We start from the raw sequence: 22,299 nt of genomic DNA on the forward strand, positions 1-22,299 counted from the left end.
TCTTAGACACGTACAAGGAAGTTAGACGAAGAGCTGAATTAATAGTAGAAGCTGAAAGGCTGTTTATTGCACAGAAATCAAGACTAACTTATCTAAAGCAAGATGATAGATGCACGAAATTTTTCCATGATATCGTAAAAAGAAACAACAAGATAAACTCCATTGTTGCAATTCAGAAGAACGCGAGGGAGATTATTACTGAGCCAACTAAGATTGCTAACTGTTTTGTTGACTTCTACAAAGTGCTCCTCGGCAACAAAGTTGAAACAGTGGCAGTAGATAGAGATGTTATATCTTTGGATCCGTGTGTTTCGAACATGGATTGGGATGGTTTGACGGAGATGGTGACTAGGGGAGAAGTCAGTGACACTCTATTTGACATTGATTGTGATAAAGCACCTGGCTCAGATGGGTTTGGGTCCTTCTTTTTCAAGAAGACTTGGGATATTACTGGGTAAGATGTGTTTACGGTAGTGCATGAATTTTTTAACAGGCCGTATGCTTAAGCAATGGAACCACTCGATCATCGCATTAGTTCCTAAATCTATTGGTGCATCATCGGTTAGTGATTACCGACCCATCTCTTGTTGTACAAATTTTTATAAAATCGTCTCTAAAATTCTGGTGAATAGACTACGGAAAATTATGGGTAACTTGATAGATGAGGCGCATGTTGCATTTATTAAAGATTGATATATTGTAGACAACATACACTTGGCTCAAGAATTGCTTCGGAAATACGCGCGGAAACGAGGGTCTCCACGTTGCATTTTAAAATTGGATTTACAAAAAGATTATGATAGAGTAGATTGGGAGTTTTTTAGAGAGGTTCTTACCCTAATGAACTTCTCCGATAAATTTATTCTTTGCGTTATGGAATGTGTGACTTCGACGTTGTATTCTATTGTGCTCAATGGGTCCTTTCATGGACTTTTCCAAGGGAGAAGAGGATTTCGACAAGGTGACCCCTTTTATCATCCTTTCTCTTTACATTATATCTTGAGGTACTTTCTCGATCTCTCAAACGCATGTCTCAATCCCTGGTTTTTGGATTTCACCCTAAATGCGGCAGTCTTAGTATCGCACATTTTGCATATGCAGATGATGTGCTTTTATTTTCTAGGGGTGATATTAGTAGTTTTTCAATGGTTATGAATTGATTGAATAAATTCGGTGACATGACGGGATTGAGGGTTAACTTGTTGAAGTCTAGTATTTACACGGCGAGTATTGATGATTATGTGAGACAACAGATTATTGATCTTACTGGATTCGGTAATGGAACATTACCATTTCGATACCTCGGTGTCTCATTGGCATCAAGGCAATTGTGCTTCTCAGATTATGATATACTTGTAGATGCAGTGGCAGCAAAGATTAACACTTGGCCACGTAATTCATTGCATATGCCGGTAAAATTGAGCTTATCAGTCGGTTTTTCAGGGGATAGAATGCCTCTGGTTCTACATATTACCAATCTGGCCTTGTGGTGTGGTTCATGTTTTACACTCTTTGTGTAGAAAATTTGTATGGCCAACAAAACACCCGCCAATTGCTTGGGATATGGTTTGTAAACCTCTTGAGGATGGTGGAATGGGACTCAAGAATTTAAAAGCTTGGAACAAGGCTCTATTTTAGCAAAGACACTTTGGAAAATTCACATCAAACAAGATAAACTTTGGATTCGTTGGATCAATCTTGTATACAGCAGCCATGGAGATGTTTGGGTTTGGCGATGGAACAAGGAGAACTCGCCATTGATTAAGCAGATTCTTTCCATTCGGGATGAGTTGGTCAGTAGGCATGGATCGGTGGAAGAAGTAATTGCCAGTCTAGATAATTGGTTTGGAGGTGATCAAGGTCTATCTCGGGCTTACAACTTCATTGTCCACAGTAGGGGAGCGTGGTCGTGGAACCGTTGGTGAGGAATCATGTATACTACCAAAACATCGGTTCGTTCGATGGTTATTGTCTCATGGGAAGTTTCTCACTCGTGACTGACTACACTTTGTTGATGATAAATCTTGTGTGCTATGCTAGGCAGCGGATGAATCTATACAAAACCTATACTTTGAATGCACGGTATCGAAGAACATCTGGAAAGGCATTCGGGATTGGCTACACATGAAGAAGCTTATGGGAACTCCAGCAGCAGTTTTAAAGGCCTTCAGGACAGTTTATCGAGGTAACTCAACATTTACAAGACTGCGTATTGTTGTACTCTTGGCTACAGTATGTCATATATGAAATCTCTGGAATAGAGTTATGTTTGATAACGAGTTACATGATGCAGTAGGTATCATGAAAAAGATAAAGATCCACACACTCAGTTGCATTCCCATTCAATCAGGCGTCTTTGATGTAATTCCATAGTTGTTTTTAATGTTGTAGTAGTACTTGCTGTAATGCTCGAGATTTAATCATTGTAATTAGACGTTGATTAATTGACAGAATTAAGATTTCAGGAACTAGAGTAGGAACTTAAGTGGAGAAGCCGGGCGTCGGTGCATTATAAGTTAAGATGTTGGACAGAACATCTGGCGCCCGAGCGGTAGAAAAGAACCACCCGAGCGCCAGTGCACCATAAGTTTATCATTCGGACAGAACGTCTGGCGCCCGAGCGGTAGAATATTACCGCCCGAGCGCCAGTGNTGGTACTGTGTTTCTATCGACGTAGACTACAACTGGACGTAAGTTTTTCTACGTTTCGATATGATTTGAAATTATGGTATTGTCAGAATCTGATATGATTCCTATATGATGTTCTTGACATGTTAGACATCGTATAATCAAAACTTGATTGAGTAACAGATACCATATGAAATTGTTATGAATTTTGGAGTCGAGTTGATATCAGAATTGAATTGTTATCGCTTATGAGGTGTTGGGATTGAGATCTGATTGATATGGTAATGCTAGGTATATTGAGATTTTGACGTTGTGCTGTTGAAACAGAATTTGATTGAATTCTGATTATATCCAGTATTGATTGAGTTGTGTATTGATACCGTACCCTTGATATTGTTATTGCCAGATTGATATTGACAGGCTTTGAATCAGAGACTTCGACATAGTCAGAGTAACAGAGTGAAAGGTATAAATTAATGTTGAGTTGGGATTGCACAACTCGAGTGAGGTTTGTCTCGAGTTTTCCTAAATCACATACTTTAGTTTATTGCATTGATATTTGCAATTTATGAGAATTGATGTGTGTGATCTATTGATTCATAGACAATGTATGTATTGAGTTATAGGCTGATTCGCCTATTCTTCGGCTGATTCGCTGAGTCCTTGGGCTGATTCGCTTATTCTATTGGCTGATTCGCTTATTCTGTTGGTTGATTCTCCCAGATACTGGATATATACATTATATCGATGCCGTTTAGGGTTGATTCATTCCTATCGACTGAGATTCGATATATTTGTCAATATCCAGACCCCGGGATCCCTATATTAGGAATGAGTCGAGTCTGAGATGACGCGTCAATTGAGTCGAGTCTGAGATGACTAGTTGATTTACAGTTTTATATCATTCATGTTTGTTGATTTGCTACATGTTAATGATAGTTGTTATATGCTTTGATATATGTTTTTATATGATTGCATGTCTACATTGTTTATACTGGGATATATTTCTCATCGGAGTTATCCGGCTGTTGTCTTGTTTTGTATGTGTGCATGACAACAGGTGGGGCAGGACTGGAGCAGGAAGAGGATGAGAGATTCAGGATTAGCGTGGAGATCCGGACTTAGAGTAGAGTGGTTTAGTACTTGATCTAGTAACTAAACTTTAGTTGAAATAAATAAATGGTGGACAGGACTTGTACCATTAGATGTATATGTGTATTAGAATTGATTACCTTACGTTTCCGCACTTGTATATCTTGTATATTAAAAAAAAAATTTTATGTCCCACATTACTTAGTTGTTATATTTGATCCTAATAACAATTAAGTGTTGAATTAGGTTCGGGTCCCCACACTTGCACTATTGATTATTTCTATTTTCTCCTGGGGCAAGTACTTGTAAACTAACACTTTTTATCGTTTTTAATGAATGTTTCTTCATTAAAAAAAAGAAAAAAAATAAAAAATAAAAATGAATTTCTAGCTTCTCTGGATGTACAATTAATTTCATATGTTCCTCCAGTACACCTAACATAAGTAGATTTCTTGAAATCTTGAATGCGCCTTATCATGAGCAATGAACCTGTGAAGTGTTCCAAGAACCTCCACAAAACTACATCCAGCAAACTTCTTCACCCCTCTTGATTCCATCTCTTCTCTAGTTCTTCTTGCTTCATCCCACCACTTTATAACCGCATATACATTAGATAGCCCGATGTATCTCTCATCGTGATCGCCCTCCAACTCAATTACCTTTCTTCCCACTGCTTCTGCAACTGCAAATTTTCTATAGTTTATACAACCGTTAAATAACGCTCCCAACATTGAAGCTGTGAGTTCTATTGGCATCTAAGATACCAACGAGTATGCCTCGTCAATGTGACCTGTACGAGTTAGAACATCCACCACACAAGCATAATGCTCAGCCTTCGATGCCATACCATTCTTAGCAATGATGTCCAGATATTCCCGTGCCTCTTTCACTAATCCTCCATGGGCAAAAGCATTCAGCAGGCGCAAGTACGTAATCTCATTAGATTTAATTCCCAATTCCCGCATTTCCTTGTAAAGGTCCAATGCTTCCACAGTATAGCCATGCGTTGCAAGCCCTCCCCAATCATCACATTTCATAGCAAAACATCCGTGATACTACCAGTGCCTCCTCAATTGCATCACATTTAGCATACATATCTACAAGGACGTCCTTAAGGCGAGAGTTGTCGGGAGCTTATTCTCTACTATGTATTGGTGCATCGTCCTGCCTTGTTGAAGTGCACCCAAGTGAGAACAAGCACATAGAAAACTAACCATAGTCACCTCATTTGCTTTCGTTTTTTCATTCGCTCACATTGTCTCGAAAACCGACAAGGCCTCCCTGTGATTCCCATCCTTGACATAGCCATCAATCAAAGGGCTCCACGACACCGTATTCCTCTCAAGCATCGTGTCAAACACTTCCCTCATCGAAATAACATCCCCACACTTGGCAAACGCATCTAGAATCGAGTTCCAAGACACCCAGTTCCTCGCCAGCATTTCACCGAACACTTTCTCTGCATTTTCTATTTCACCACACGTACCATACATATGGATCAAATAATTTGATTCAAACAAGTTAGAGGCAAAGCCATTCCTAGATGCATGCGCATGAATACATCAGTCAAGTACAGGGTTCGAAAGGCATGCCGAAGCCTTGACAAGAAATAGGTAGGTTAGATGGTTGGCGGTAACAACATGCAACAACAGTTGGACTCGCGCAAATTATAGCAAATGCCTTGCAGAATTTTCATAGTCTTTGTCAAGCGTTTTTATAGTTTTTCATTCCAGATTTCAGTAGTTCAAATCATTTTCTTTCAGCTTTCAGTAATATTCTTTTGATTATATTTAATATTTTGTAAATTCCACATTTTATTGAAAATATAAATCATGTTAGGAGTTTATCTCTCAATTTTCAGTAGTTTTTCTTCAGTTTTCTTTTTTTAAGGCATTGTATTTGTTTAGGAGATAAAAAAAAGACAGTCAAATTTAGTATCTACAATTTTTGTGTTTTTAGAAGTTAGATTTTTATCATTTTGACACAAATTGGTGCATCTTGCACCTGGCACTCCCGCAATTTATAAAATATTGTGCAAATAATTTTCGGCACGCCCGGTGGAGCCCCAAATATGATGCCAAAAAGAAGAGATCCGTTAGAAAAGAACAAAGGAGTTGAAGATCATCCAGAACATGAAGAAGGTGTTGAAGAAGATGAACTGGAAATCTCTGTGCAAGATATGATTGCCCAAGATATGATGACCAACTGGAAGACCAATTCCATGGCCAGCTTCTATCCCAGGAGACTCGTGAATTTCAAGATCCTCCAAAAAAAGGTAACTCAAAAGACCTGGAATAAGCATCAAAGTTACTAGCCAGTGGTATTCTGGCATATGTGAAGGTTATGGCGAGCCAAAAAACCCAATCTGTCAATGCTAGTCAATGGATTAATTATATCAAAGATGGGGGACAAGGTTCGAGGAGTGGTAAGGTAGGTGATACTTACTGCCTAACTTTAGCATTTCTCAGTCATGAAGACAGAAAAATGTGATCTCTGATAGGGGGAGTGGAAGTGAAAACCCAAGGCCACATTTGCATTTGCTGTATAATATGACTAATCTAGCGAATCAACCTGGTTCTTACGATGAGGGAGTCGACATTGCCTTTCAAAGAGGTAATTATGGTTTTAAAGCAGGGTTTCAAGCTCGGGGGAACATTATTATCATCATCCACTCTCTCCTGGAATATACCAGTGATCGACCTAGAAATGGTATGTGAGACTGTTCAAGAGTTATATAGGCCGAACTTGAGACAAATAGGCCGCCCAGAGTTTCACAAGCCCTATCCAGATTACGTAGATGTGAACAACCCGTATCCTAAGGGTTATAGGGTTCATGATTTCAGCCTATTCTCTTGGGAGGACAACCAGTCTATATTGAACACATAACCAGATTTATTATTTTGTGTGGGAAACTAGCCAACTTGTGGAACTTCAACAACTTAAGGTTTCGGTTGTTCCCAAATTCTTTCATAGGGACCGTGTTTGTTTGGTATGCCTCACTCCCCAGGAATTCAGAGATGAATTGGAGGTGGAAAAAAAATTTCACACTCAGTTCTACAGAACATAACCAGAGGTATGTATTGCCGATTTATCCAGAATCACTCAAAAGAAAGCGGAATCTGTGGAATCATTTATCGACAGGTTAAAAAAGATGAAGAATAGGTGCAAGATGTCCTTACCTGAGATCGAGTTCGTGAAAATGACATAAAAGGGTCTGGATTTTGAATTGAGGAAGACATTACAAGGCATGCAGTTCAGGGATTTCCTCAAGTTGCCTTCGAAAGTTGCTGAATACGATGAACTATTGAGGGAAGAGTCCCACAAAGAGAAAACAACTACGGGGTCCTATTATCAAGAAGTGGAGGACTTCATGTTGGCTGAGATCCGATCAAGTGGTTAATGTATTTTTCCTTTGCTAAAAAATTAAATGGCAGAATCATAGAAGAATATTAGCCCTCAACTCCCCAAAGATATGCAGTACACTTTTGACGTATCAAATACTAATGAGGTTTTTTGATTTTCTGGTATTTGAGAAATCTTCTTGATGGGAAAGAGGCCGAACCCTTGCAGTGAGAGATAGAAAAGATTAAGAAATACTGGATCCCAAGGGGCCAAATGTTTGAAGCTACTGAAAAATATAGTGTTGATCGGTCAAGACTAGTTCAGCAGCGATTCTTTATAAATGTTGGTGGATCTACGGCCTCCACACCGAGGAACCAACATTTCCTCAAGAGACCATTACATGAGTGGTTCATAGGGAGTCATCTCACCATCAACCCTGAAGATACTTAAACAAGATAAATATATATGGAGTTGAATCGCGAAGGATGTAAATCAAGAAAAAATAAATTGATCATGATAGAGATCGCATGTGAATGAAGCTTCGAAAAGAAAAATTGTTGAGGGCAGGGGAGCAAAGACCAAGTATGTCACTCCTACCAGAAACGAGTTTATTGAACCTTGGAGAGTGGCTCAACACAAAAAGTTTCCTAGGACACTCACTAGGACCTAGAAAATAAGGTTGTTGAGAGAAAGAGCTGCTGCAAAAAAGGAGGAGTCGGATAAGTTGGAAAATGGACCCATACTCGATATTCCATTAATTGAGGATCATGTGGGGATTAGGTCCAAAGTTGGCAAATCAAATACCGATGATAAGTTAGTGGACGACGATGATGATTTATTAAGTGAAGATGATGATCAGAGAAGAAAAACAATCAACTTTTGTGTGAGAAAGTTTCACATCACAGTGAATTATGCCACATGAGTGATGATACTGTCAGAGAAGTTTAAAATGGTTGAAGAGGAGAATGGGGAGTCGATGCCCAAAGAATCAGTGCAAAAGGAAGGACATAAAAGTAGACTCTCCGAAGGAAGTTTAGGAGTGATTTATCAAAGAAAATCATCCAAACATATCCAAACAAATGATACTCGATAAACCTATACTAGCCATGACAAACCACATAAAGACGTTGTATATCAAAGACCACATGAATGGGAAGTCAGTGTCTAAGGTGTTAATGAAAATGACTCAGCAGTAAATGTCTTGCCGGTGAAGATGTTCGGAAGTTTTGGCAAAACTGAAGAAGACTTAATCCCTACAGAATTTTATGTTGTTGCATTTACAGTGGAAACCACCAAGACCATTGTGGTATTCCCCGCTGATGTTGTTGCGGGGAGTATGTCACCTTTGTGAGCATTTTTCGTAGTAAACTCAGCTGCCAACTTCCAAGCGTTGTTATGTGGAAATTGAATTCATGCAAACTAGCACAAGTGCAGTGGAAGCTATATACTACAATTAGGATTTTGGGCCCATCAAAGTTCGTGGCAAGAGTAAGAGAGGGAGTCTGGTGTACATGAAAACACCAAATCCAAGCTTGGTGTTGGAAAGAAACCTTAAACATATTGTTATTGTGCCGCCTAGGCCGATAATTCAGCCATTGACCGATGAACTTGATGATTGAGTTCAACCAAAAGCAAAAAGAGGTAGCTGCAGCCTCTATGTGGAAAGTACCTGTGCAACAAGTACTGAACAAACTAGAAGAGGAATAATCATAGGACACTAGTGGAACTGAGGTTATCAAAAAAGAAAAATATGTAGAAGATGAACTCCAAGTTGATGAGTTGTTGATATCACAATCTCAAATAAAATATGACCAACATGAAGTACAAGACCTGTTAGAATAAATCAATTTGGGGGAGCTTGAGGATCCTAAAGTGCTATATGTGAATAAGTTACTGGAAAAACATGTGAATAAAGATTTGGTTAACTTTTTGAGGGAGTACAAAGATTGTTTTGCATAGGATTACGATTACATGACAGTGTCCACTTAAAGAGGGTTTCAAATCATATTTCAACAGCCCTTCGTCGCATGTCAAAAGAATTTGAGTTGAAAGTGAAAGAAGAAGTAGAGAAACTGTTAAATGCCAAGATTATAAAATCAATCAGATATACTAATGACTTTCGAACATTGTGTCAGTCATGAAAAATAATGACAATGTCAGAATATGCATCGACTTTCGAGATTTGAAATGTACAACTCCCAAGGATGTCTATGTGATGCCTATAACTGATATTTTTATCGATTCAGTAGCTAGGCATGAGTTGTTATACTTTATGGATAGATTATCAGGCTATAATCAGATCAATATAGCAGAGGCAGATATATCTAATACAACATTTAGATGTCTAGGAGCTGTTGGTATGTTTAAATGGCTTGTCATGCCATTCGGGCTTAAAAACGCAAGTGCCATGTATCAAAAAGCTATGAATTCAATCTTTCATGATATGATAAGGCATCATACTGAAGTGTATATAGACGATATCATTGTGAAATCTAAGCAGGCTATTGATCACATCGAGCATTTGAGAAAGAGTTTCCAAAAAATGAGACAACATGAGTTGAAGTTAAACCCATTGTAATGTGCCTTTGGCGTGAAAATAGAGAACCTTTTGGGATTTCTGGTACACCGGAGAGGAGTCGAGGTGGATAAAACAAAGCGAATGCTATTGCGGAGGTAAATACACCAAGAACATGTACTTACCATGCTTTCTTGGGTAAGTAATTACTTGAGGCGTTTTATCTCTAACCTTATTGGTAAAACAAATGAGTTCTCGCAGTTATTGAAGCTCAAAGACAGCGGAGAGTTCAAATAAGAAGAGTCACATCAGAGGGCTTTTGATGTGATCAATGGATATCTATCCAATCCTCCCGTTCTTATGTCATCCATGTAAGGAATACCTCTTAATTATATGTTTGTGATGCTCATAAATCAATTAGATGTTTTCTAATTCAAAATAATAAAGAAGGAAATGAGCAGGTTATTTATTATTTGAGTAGATTCTTTACTCCAATAGAAATGAAATATTCTGTGATTAAGAAGTTATGCTTAACATTGTATCATGCATGTACTAAGTTAATACTATTTAATTTAATCAAGAGTGTTTGTTGTGGCTAAAACTGATTTGATTAAATACATGTTTAATAGACTCATTCTCTTTGGTAGAATTGGTAAATGGTCTTTAGCTTTGACCGAGTTTAGATTGACCTTTTATCCTCAAAAGTCAATGAAAGGCCAGGCTATCGCTGATCACCCTTCACTTGATGAGTTTATTGAAGGGTAGGTTGAGTTTCCAGTTTGTGAAGTGAGAGTTCAACCATGGAAACTAAAATTTGATGGATCAAATACAGAAACAATAGCCAGAGCCGGTATTGTGATCACCTCCCCAAGATGTGTGAAAATCGTTTTATTTTTAAATTTGAGTTTTCCATGCACCAACAATCAAGCGGAGTACGAGGCACTGGTCATTGGACTTGAAATTCTGAAAGATTTGGCGCAAAAGAATTGTTGATGTCAGAGGATTCACAGCTGGAGCTTAAACAACTGTCAGAGGAGTTCAAATGCATTAGTTTATCAGTAGTACCATATTACACCGTGGCATCCCAACTTTTAGATGATTTTGAAGATGTATCATTGGTGCATGTCCCAAGGCTAGAAAACTGAGAGGCTTATGAGTTAGCACAAGTTGCATCAGGATCGAAGATGTCTTTTGAACATATACACATGATGGTGCTAATTCAGAAGAGAAATCACCCCTCAATTCAGTGATTCAGATATACATACTTAATTTGAATATAAACTTAGCTGGTGATTGGAGAGATGACATAAAACAGGTAGAATCTCCTGGGAGAGATATTCCCTATGAGCTGAAAATGAGAGCTCTTAACTACGTCTTAGTGGAAGGTGATTTGTACAAGAAATGGCTTGATGGTTTGCTCTTGAGAAGCATAGGTTTTCCAGAAGCGTTGGAAATCATGAAGCAAGTTTACGAAGGATTTTTCGGAGTGCAACAATCTGGAGTAAAGATGGGATGGTTGATCAGAAGGTATGACTTCTATTGGCCATCAATTATGAAAGATTGCATCAAAAATGAAAAGGGATGTCAGCCCTGTCAAAAGCATGTAAATATCCAAAAAGTTCCAGTGGATGAGCTCCACAGTGTTGTCAAAGCATGGCCATTCAAGGGTTGGGTCATGTAATTAATAGGAAAAATTTACCTAGCCTCATTTAAAGGCCACTCGTTTATTCTTGTGGCCACATATATTTTTACCAAATGAGTAGAAGCAGTGCCTTTGAAGAATAAGGAATAAGTTGACGTCATTAACTTTGTGAAAAAAAAAACATAATTCATAGATTTGGGATTCCAGAGTCACTAACCATAGATCATAAGAGGGAGTTCGTAGAAGATTATGGAGTCAAGTTGAAAAACTCATCCCCTCATTACCCACAATATAATGGATAGGTCGAAGCATCAAACAAAGTTTTGATAAAGATTCTACAGAACCAAGGCAATTATCAAAAACTTTATGAGCATATAGAACATCTAAAAAGACTACAACTGGGGTAAGTCCATTTACCCTTACCTTTGGTCACGATGCAGTGCTACTATTGGAGATTATGGTACCATCAATTTAAGCGACAAAAAAGTAAAAAACTCTCCCCTGAACATTGCAGTGAGGCATTGATTATGGAGGTAGAAGAAGTAGATGAACTAAGAATCCAAAATATAATGCCTTACTGTTACAAAGCAGAAAGTGACAAGTATGTATATCAGAAGAATCAACAAAAAAAAATTCCGAGAAGGAGAGATCGTGTGGAAAAACATATTGCCCCTAGGAAAAAGGACATGTATTTTTAAGGTGCACAAGATCTTGGAACGAAATGTATATTGGCTATCAAGTTTAGATGGTCAATCACATAAAAGATGCATAAATGACAAGTATCTAAAGCTATACTCTCCAAGTATGAGAGAAGAAAATAAAATAGGGAGTAAATAAAGAGAACAAAGATGCTGGTAGGAGTTGGCCTCTATCATGATCTGCTTGTACTCTTTCTGTCAAGCTTACACCTTGCATAGTCTGCATCATAATATCCAACTAGATAGAACGACTAGTCTTTAGCATATCATAATCCAACATTTTGAGTTCTTTTAAGATTTTTAAGGATTTTTTTTGCGGCTGAGTAATGAGATTGTTTTGGATCAGATTGAAAGCTTGCACACACAAACTGAAAACATGATATCATGTCGATTGACAGTTAAGTATAGTATTGATCCTATCAAATCTCGATAAAATATTACAATATTCAAAATCAATATTGTTAGAATTTCTAAACCCAATAATAATAATGATTAATCGATTAACCTATTTAGTTTTTCATTGAATTTCAGACTTTATTATTTTAATCATTTTATATATGTAATTTTCCTTTTCATGTGACATTTATTTTTGCGGATAAATAAATTTTTTGCCAGTTTTCATATCAAGTCATTGATACTTTTCATATTAGACTTACTTTACTAATTAATTACTTCATCAATATTACTCAAAATTCAAAATTTTAGCAGAGTCCCAATAACCGACGTGTTTAAAATTACGAAAAAACGACGGGCAATAAAATATAGATATTTTTTTTTTGGTTTTACAATTTATTACTTAGGAAGCTTCGAAAACTTTAACTTATTTTAAAACCAATGTATCCATTCTCGCCATATGCCCAAAACCTTCTGAAAATCACTTGCAACTAATAACAATGTATTTCCAAATTTCACAATTAGAATATATATAACCCAAAATCCAAATGATTTCAACACAAACAAAACATAAGGAACCCATTCAGAAACTGTGAGGATACTGAAATCAACAAAGAACAAGGCAGGCGCTGGCAAGGAAATCCGGAACATTGTCGGAATGACGTTAGTCGAACTTTATATAATATTATCGCGCATGTTAGCCTATACTGCAGAAACTAACCTGTGGAGATAAAAACAAAAGAATCAACTTAAAATGGGATTTTCAAAGGGGTGCTTTCAGAGTAAAGAGAAGTTGCGTACCACCACTGGGAGTTCTTTGCTGATCACCTTTTATCTTAAAGTATTCATGGAAATGATTATCTGGGACACGAATTAATTTTCCCAAGATAGCAAGAGGCCAGCTGGTATGGTGTAAAAAAAATGTCAAAAACGCGATCAACTTACACAAACGCGGTGGAGAAGCCAAGAAATCATATAGAAGGGCTAACATAAGAATATATGTATCATGCGACAGAATTTTTTGTCCATGCCCAGTTTAGGCAACAGCACATGGACCTGACAAAACCAATGCCAATGTAAACAAGCCACAATTTCCAACTGAGTCGAACTGTCGAAGCAAACTTTTCCAAGAAAAGGATTATGATCACCTGAACAGTAAGAGAGAATACATGAGAAAAGGGGTGACAACACAATTTGATGAAATATAGTAGTTACCACAGCTGGGAGAGGAAAACAATACCTGGAGAACCACTTCTAGGGCAATTATTCCCATGAAGAGATGGTTCTTAGCGACCCTTTTCCACACATTCATTTCATCCGGATTTCGAGCATCGAATTCATTGAATATCTGCAATTATAAGCATTGAAAAGAATTGTTGGAACGGGTATAGGTTTCTTGCTAATAGAAGATGGGTCATACAGAGCCATGAAGAACAATGTCTTTTCACTAACACTTGTCAACAAACGAATATTCCTTCAACGCTATAAAACAGGACTGATATGATTATAGAACTGATTAAAAATCAAATAAGGACCATTTTTGTATCTCATAGAATTACCAACGTTCACTCACGCCAATGAGATATGCAAACCAAATATATTTTATAAAACAAAAAAATATTTATCAGGCAGTTGCTTTTCCATGAAATTGTAGTTCGCCAAATTCCACAAGGCACAACATACTAGCATCTCTCATATTGCATTCTTTACAAGAAATCGATGAACTTACCTGACAGAGAACAAATGCATTGAATATCAGCGTATTTTTAACTTTGAAAGCACGGTCATTTGTCTCATGCTCCAGATTCAGAGAATACTCCTTTCCCTGAAGTTGAGGATTAGTAGGACAGTAACTTGGTATAGAGCCTACAGTATTGAACAAAACATATAGTTCAAACAAAACTTAACAAGTAGTCCAATTCACTTATCCAGCCTCTGAATTTCAATTTTTTCATGGTCAACACAAAAACAAATGATACCTGTCCTCCACATGATATTCGTTATTAAAGGATCCCTGTAACTGAGAATTTCTTAATCATGCAAAAATTTGCTTGAACAACTGGATGCCCCCGGAAAATAAAATAATCAACGACCAAATAAGAGAGAACATGTGATTATCATACCATGTTTCTATCAAACACTACGGAAGAGTAAAAGTTCTGAAACATAAGTATTACTCATTTGAGTATGCAATCATTTGCTTTTCTTGGAATAAAAACGTACATCACAAGAAATTATATCTTTAACGATCTAAATAACACAAGTGATACGTACAATAAGTACAAAGAGAAGGCATCACAAACAAAGTGGTACAGCGTGGAACAATTACGGAAATGATTAAGGTACTGATTTGGGAGACTAATTAATAAATTCCCCAACCAGATACAGGCACAACCGAGTAATACGATTGTAAAATAAAGTACTGCTCATTCAAGGCAATGGCGTTTTACTTGGCTAAACTATATTACATAGCACGACATCAACTAACGGGAGTGCTTCAGACAAATCCATGAATTAATATCTCTTGAGGATGTGAGAAGAAAAGAAAATGAATTACAACTCCCAAATAGTGATTTTTTTTCCTTTTGAAAGTTGTTGACTGGCCTCGTATCAGAAGAAGAAACCATGTTTGCTCATAGATATAAGTATCCCAATCCCTTAGGTTAATATTATGTTCCAGCCCTGAGTTACAGATCGTGTCAAGGGACGAATAATAGGGTAATCCTCAAGATCAGCAAGGATATTTTCCTTCTGTGTGCACCTGCCTTTTCTTCCTACATTGTTTCATGGAAGTTGAGGCTAAAGCCCTTCTATGTATAGGAAAATAATATTTGAGATAAATTTGACAATCTATTTTATTTCAGTCATGCACTATAAATAAGGGACTTTTAGAGTTCAAATTCTAAAGTACAGAATCAAATTTTATGAGAAAAACACCTCCTGTAAATATTAAGACTTATCCCATGTTTCCTTGAACTTGAAATATTGGCAATGAATGATATTATCTTTTTTTCAAATTTAATTAAATAAGTAAACTGAGTCCAATTCTTCTACGTGATCCCTCCGAGAAAATTTCTGATAGACCAATCCTTTTGTGTTTGCAAATCTATTCACTGATTCTCAGGGCATTTTGCTTATGTGCTTGCACAGTATCAATTAAAATCACATATTAAGATCCAAATCTAAATTGCACAAGAAACCAACTTTGCAATCACAAAAATGATAGCATATATATCTAAATCTAAACTGTAACAAAGTACAACTTTACAATCACGAAAACGATAGCATAACATTCCTGGCATGCACAAGTCTAACCTTCTACCAACTGGTTTCATATGCATGAGATGATCTGTTGGAGCTCCGGTTGCTAGTGCAAGAGCTCCTAGCGTGTCCATGATAAGATTTACTCAAAGAAGCTGCATAAAAGTTAGAGATTTGGGTATATAGTGTTAACTTCAAAACAGTATGAGGACTTTCTAAACCAACAATAGCAGAAAACGGGCAGAGAGCGCCCATGCAAACGAGTTACTGGAAAGGAGTGAGATTACACACCTGAACAGCATTGAGGGGACATTACCAGATGAAACTGCAGCCACAACATTGATTGTCAGAGCTGCAACATTGACTGTCAGTTGAAATCATATAAATTTCTAAATATTGGCATAAACAGATCTACCGCACCTCACAACTTGCAATTGACATAAAAATTAATTTTAACCCCCGATTCATGATACTTGTTTCAATTCTTAACCGCTTACCCAGCTATCTTATAACAAAGAATATTGTTCCCCGACAGCTGCTTTTCGTATCAACAAATCTTTAGCTAAAGTCATGCAAGAGCAGGCTTGCAAATAGATGATCTACTGGATAACCATTTCAGATAGCCATTCATAAAAATATTAAAACCCTAGTCCTTCAGAAGTCAATTAAAGCGCTAGTCCTTCAGTAAAAAAACTTATAATTGAAGCTCATTCCAACTGCATAAAAATACCAACTGAAAAGCAGTTCATCTCACTTAAAAAATTTCAACATGGCCAGGAAATTTATTAGAACCCTCAAAAGGATTTTTCAACATGACCAAAAGATTTTATTTAACACAATATAGTCAATGGAGATAGATAGCAGAGAAAACAGTCTGTTTTTCATTTCATCTTATACAAATATAGCAAGTGAAGTTATCTCGCATTGCTTTTAGTTCCAAAAACATAAATCAACAGGCAGGCTAGCTACAAATTCAATATAATGTAGAAAATCTGCAGCAAGAACAAAAATCCAAGTACATCTTCGTACAACCATCAGCACAAACTAACCTTTACAACAGAAGCAAAATTATCATCCAAAATAATGATATATGAACTCTCTTTGGCGACTTCTGTGCCTTGAATACCCATTGCAAGACCAATATTAGCCTACACAATTATATAATTGCAAAGTAGATCATATAAACTGAAAGGTGAAAAACAAAACGATAATAGAATTCTTCCAGAAGAACAATCCTAGCATATTTATAATACCCCTAGGCCCTATCAAGTATCATCTTGGAGTATAAAATTTATGAAGCTGCTGCATCCATTAGAAGATAATGTGCCTAAACACCATTCAAGCCAGCTTAGTTACTGACTTATTAGATGTTAAATTCTGCATCTAGTTGTTTTGTCTTCTACATATTTTCTTTATATACTTCTTCCAGCCACAACTTTGAGACTGTGAGCCTCCCCCCACTGTTACCTTTTGATTTTATATACTTAAGGAACGGTTAACTTGATCCCACCAAATGAGTTCTATATTTAAAGTACTGAGACTTTCCTTGCCCGACTCACAAGAAAAAATTTCCTCATGCACTAATAACTGAAGAGCCATGCCTCGTGCAGTGCAGGGGCATCATTAGTGCCATCTCCAGTCACAGCAACATGTCCTTTTTTCCTCAATGCTTGCACAAGTAGTAGTTTGTCATTCGGAGATGACCTGCCCATCACCTATATGATGTGGAAAATAGTCATCAGCAAATCACCCCCACAACAATCACAAGTATTAAACCACCAACAAATTTAAGATTCAAATGAATTTTGCAGCCAGTACCGAAATCTTATCAGCCATTTCTAGTCTTTGTTTTTCAGTCAAGTTACGAAAGTTTTTTCCTTCAATAATATTAGGTTCAAAAACATCTTCGTTTGACCCTAATATCCCACACTCCAAAGCTATTACTTTAGCAGTTTGAAGATTGTCACCAGTGACCATACGTACCTTTGAACAACTTATCATCATCAGATTAGGTATGCTTCATACTAGAAACAAGCGGATATAAGTTAAAATCAACTTTGCAATATCAAATATACAGGGGAAACAAATAGCTGCACAAGTAACATATCTATACATGAATGATGAAGCAATGAGTCAACTATTGCACAAAAGTTTACCTATAGATCTAATGACGAAGCAATGAGCCCACACTTAAAAAATATTGGACCAATGGTAGTCAATGAATCTACACTAAGGGTAATGCCTTTTGAATAGCAAGAACTAGACCATATAAGCATTAACCTCAAGGTAGCAGAACTCAAACCATATGATAACCAACCACATGTGCTATCACGTGGCCAAGGAGCTTCCGGACAATTTTAATCAAATGCCCTCCGACTTGGGAGATCATTCTAAAGTATGTGAATTGATGTTGAAATTTGGAGAAATCTTCCAGGAAAAGAATAGTGTCACCTAGTAATTTAATTCATTGAAGCATCATTGACAAGATTTAAATTTTTTTGACTGACTACTAGTGGGAATCTCTGGAGGATTGTAATCATTATAAGAGAACATTGGAAGACAGCCATATTTTAAAATTCCCTATTGGCCTTACCGTTGAATTTGATGAGGTTAAAGGCAAGATAATAGGCAGATAACTACTCCCTTCTATTGGAGAAGGTTTTCTGGGGGCCACCACGTTGCCATGCTTGGTAGCAACTCCGATAGCACGGCTGAAAACTCCACCCAGTCTATCGGAATTTATGGTGATCAAAACACTCCTAAAATTGGAAGGGCTCATATAAAGATTGATTCAATCTTTCTCCTGCTGCATGAAGCCAACACTATTTCCTTTAACAAAGGGCAGATAGATCATCTTCTGAAACTACTGAAATCTGGAATATCTGGTGCTTCAAAAACTTCTCTTGCTTAAACAAGTAGTGAATCAAATGCCCTAATTTGTCATTTTCCACTTTATTTGACTTCTGGGATTTGTTGATTCAATAACTTCTGATCATATGACAAGTTTTTCTAATATATTTCATACTCATAACCCTTATTAGAGCCATGAAAAATTTGTATATCAGATGGTTCATATTCTTCATATTCAGCTATGGATGTTTGGCTAGATACAGTGGAGTACAATCGAGCCAAAAGAGTATAAAACGCACGACGCCAATAAAGAATAGAGTTCTTGAAGTAACAGAAGAGAGAGAGCAAAACACATCCTACCACTCTTTCCATGATAAAAATAGGACAGTTAATCCAAAATGGACGAAAATGCTTGTGTTTATTTCTTTGAGAACTTTGCATACCTTAACACCTGCTGTAGCGCATATATAACTGAACCGCATCTCTCACAGTTGGCCGACAAGGTCCTAAATCAAACATGAAAGAACTGTAGTTAACATGTGATTTGACATTGAAAACAGGTGCTGAGATAAATTGATTTCAGAAGTAGAAAAGGAGAAGAAGATGAGGAAGCTTTATAATTGAAACAAGTGCCTTTAACATAGGATGTATTGTTCGATAGTGAGATTACAGGTGTGTACAACAAATTAAGAATAAAAAGATTGGAATAATTCCGGAAAAGAAGTCAAAGAAATTCAAAAAAAAAAAAAGTATCATCAATCAATGCTGCACTTCCAAAGATAAAGTTAAATTCATATTTAAAACCAGACGATGATTGTGAGAAGCAAATCATGGACGAAAACAGGTTGTCCATTTGGATTGGAGGTATGGACGGATTGACCAGCCATTTTTTCAAAAAAACTTATTATTTGAATTTTGTTAGCACCGAAGAGCAAATAATTATTTAATAATCAATTATACTAATAATTGATATAATTTTTTTACAGAAATGGAAGGAACTAGTGGAGATGAACAATCATATATACCCCAAGTAGGGGATGATCAGAAGCCAACGATTGGTATGAGATTTGATTCGATAGAGGATGCATTCTCATTCTATAACCAATACTCACGAGAATCCGGTTTCAGTGCGAGAATAAGTAACAGCAAGAAAAGTAAGCAAACAAACGAAGTTATTTGGAAAAAATTTGTATGCTTTAAAGAAGGGCAAACAGATGACATTCGATGGAGTAAACAAGCAAAAAATGATCGACCTAGAGAGGAAAGAGCGCGTGGCGAGACTAGAACCGGGTGTAAGTCCAGGCTTTCAATTGTGAAGGAACAAACAGGTCCTGGTTGGGTTGTCAGTACATTCACGGAAAGTCATAATCATCCATTGTCGACTCCTTCAAAGGTACATTTGTTACGCTCACATCGTAGTATTTCTGCATCAAAAAAAAGCCCTAAGTCAACAATTTGCAGAAGCCAATGTGCCAACTTGTCAACAAATGAGATTATTTGAGATAGAGTCTGGAGGGCCTGAGCATGTAGGTTTCTTAGAGAGTGATATGAGAAACTATGAGAAAAGTGTCAGGGATGAGCATAAGGGTATCGATGCAGAGACATTGATTGATTTCTTCGAATCTGAGAAAGAAAAGAGTTCAATCTCCTTTTTTGATTATGAGACTGATTCAGACAACATATTTACCAGGTGTTTTTGGGCTGATCCTATGTCAAGGAGAGCATACAATGCCTTTGGTGATGTAATTGTGTTTGATACGACGTATAACACCAACAAATATGGGATGATTTTCGCACCATTTGTTGGGGTTAATCATCATCATCAAACCATTGTTTTTGGTTGTGGATTCTTGAGTGACGAGAAAACTGAATCTTTTGTTTGGTTGCTTAATAAGTTCTTAGAAGCCATGTGTAAAGGTGCATCAAATTTGATAATTACTGACCAGGATCCTGCCATGACGAAAGCCATAGCACAAGTTTGGCCTCAAACAACACACCGTTATTGTCTGTGGCACATACTGAACAAATTCCCAGAAAAATTAAACCCAATGATTTTCCGTGACCATTATCAAAGAATAAAGAATGTCATTGTGTATTCCTCAACATCTGATGAATTTGAGAGCTCATGGGAATATGTTATGCATTGTGCTAACTTAGAACAGCACGAGTGGCTCTCATTGATGTATGAGTTGCGATATAAGTGGGTGCCAGCTTATTTTAATCATGTATTCTCTGCAGGGATGTCAATGGACTCAAGAAGAAATGGTTGGAGTTTCAAAAGGAAATCAGTCAGAGTCATGGTTATTACGTGCAACCAGAATCTGTGGGAACTGAGTTTGGGGTTTACAAGGTGATGAATTTCCAAGGTTCTTCTTCTTCGAAACCAAGAGTGCTTACTCATGCCATTCAAGGAGATTATATATCTTGCAGTTGTATGAAATTTCAGTTTGAGGGAATCTCGTGCAGGCATATGTTAGCATTTTTTCGTATAAATCAAGTTTTTCATTTGCCTGATAAGTACATTCTAAAACGTTGGACTCAAGATGCCAAAAATGTAGCATTATTTCCTATGGACGAGCAAAATGTGATGGACGACCCAAAAAGGTGTTTGATGTCAAGACATTTGAGGTTATCCTACAAATCTTCTGCATTAGTTGATGTTGCATCGTTGACTGTTGAGGGAACAAACTTCTTGTACGCACAATTTGATTATATTGGCAGTAAAATGAAGGAGATGAATATTGATACAACATTAAGCGGTGGAAGTCAAAGTAGAAGAGCCACAGACGGGACCATTGGTATCATTGATCCGTCTGATATCAGAACAAAAGGGTGTGGGAAGAGATTAAAATCGTCGAAGGAGAAGTCGACCTCAAAGGGAAGACTGTGTCGTGGATGTGGGCTTCGAGGTGCGCTACATGACAAGCGCAACTGTCCAAATTTGCAAGACGGGTCTGTGTTGATCACCGGTGTTTATTTTAAGTGTTTTAGTTTCAAACTAAATAATTTCATTATTGGTTAACATTACTAATCGTGTTCAACATTATCCAGGTCAAATATTAATATTCAAAACCAAGATGACAGCGCAGATGACGATGATTTTGGATCGATAGATGGTACATTAATTAGTTTAAAATATGTGGTTTTCCCGATGATAGTAACTTTAAAGGCGTTGGTTTTTTTTTTTTTTTTAGGTTCTAATAACTGGAATTAATATATGTTCTCTACACGCAAGTGGTGCAACACTGCAGTGAACCACAATAATTTACTATTGACAATGAACCACAATATGTCTACTCATCGTCACTAATTTGTAGAGCTTTCAAATTTTCTTGTAACAGTTCCAAATTCTTCTTCATCTGATCCAAGTTTTGTTCTATCTCCTGCAACTTCTTTCCTCTTTCAGACTGCGAAACTTTAGCACTTGAATTGGAATTTACTCTTGAACTTGAACTTACACTTGCACTTGCACTCGCACTCGTACATGAGCTTTCATTTCCAGTAGATTAATTGGCCACAAATGTTTGATAAGCTCTTTCGGCCTCCTCTCTATTTTTGAAAGACTGGTGGATAGCACCCTTATGTCCGTTAACTTTAGAAGATGCTTCTGCCCACGTGTTATAAACACCTGGTTCACGGCCAACAAATACAACATATGTTTTCCCCTATATTGTTAAAAAAACACAAACACCTTATAATCATGTATTAATAAATTATCCAAACAGAAAATGAATGAAATATCCAAGAATTAAGAAACCTGCAATACATCCAAGAATTCATCACCAATAATTACAATACGTAGTATGATTAAAGAATAAGCTTTCCTTCCACTTCCAAACAACTTGAAACAACTTCCCACCTCTCAATTATCACGTGTT

General features: G+C 37.0%; 1 protein-coding gene and 2 pseudogenes across 1 annotated transcript; 1 reads left to right on the plus strand and 2 right to left on the minus strand.

The window, feature by feature from the left end:
* Positions 1–4,154: 4,154 nt before the first annotated feature.
* Positions 4,155–5,381, minus strand: LOC140962622 (pentatricopeptide repeat-containing protein At5g08305-like; annotated as a pseudogene).
* A 7,389-nt stretch (positions 5,382–12,770) lies between these two features.
* LOC140962283 (calcium-transporting ATPase 8, plasma membrane-type-like) lies at positions 12,771–18,853 on the minus strand (annotated as a pseudogene).
* Positions 18,854–19,409: 556 nt separating this feature from the next.
* LOC140962623 (protein FAR1-RELATED SEQUENCE 5-like) lies at positions 19,410–21,635 on the plus strand. Its single transcript, XM_073421572.1, has 5 exons — positions 19,410–19,767; positions 19,883–20,603; positions 20,660–21,373; positions 21,473–21,537; positions 21,616–21,635. Exons 1-5 carry the CDS (start codon positions 19,410–19,412, stop codon positions 21,633–21,635), a joined length of 1,878 nt encoding a protein of 625 aa, XP_073277673.1.
* The last annotated feature ends 664 nt before the right edge of the window (positions 21,636–22,299 follow it).

This window comes from Primulina huaijiensis, chromosome 17 (genome assembly GCF_012295235.1).
Source record: "Primulina huaijiensis isolate GDHJ02 chromosome 17, ASM1229523v2, whole genome shotgun sequence".
NCBI lineage: Eukaryota > Viridiplantae > Streptophyta > Magnoliopsida > Lamiales > Gesneriaceae > Primulina > Primulina huaijiensis.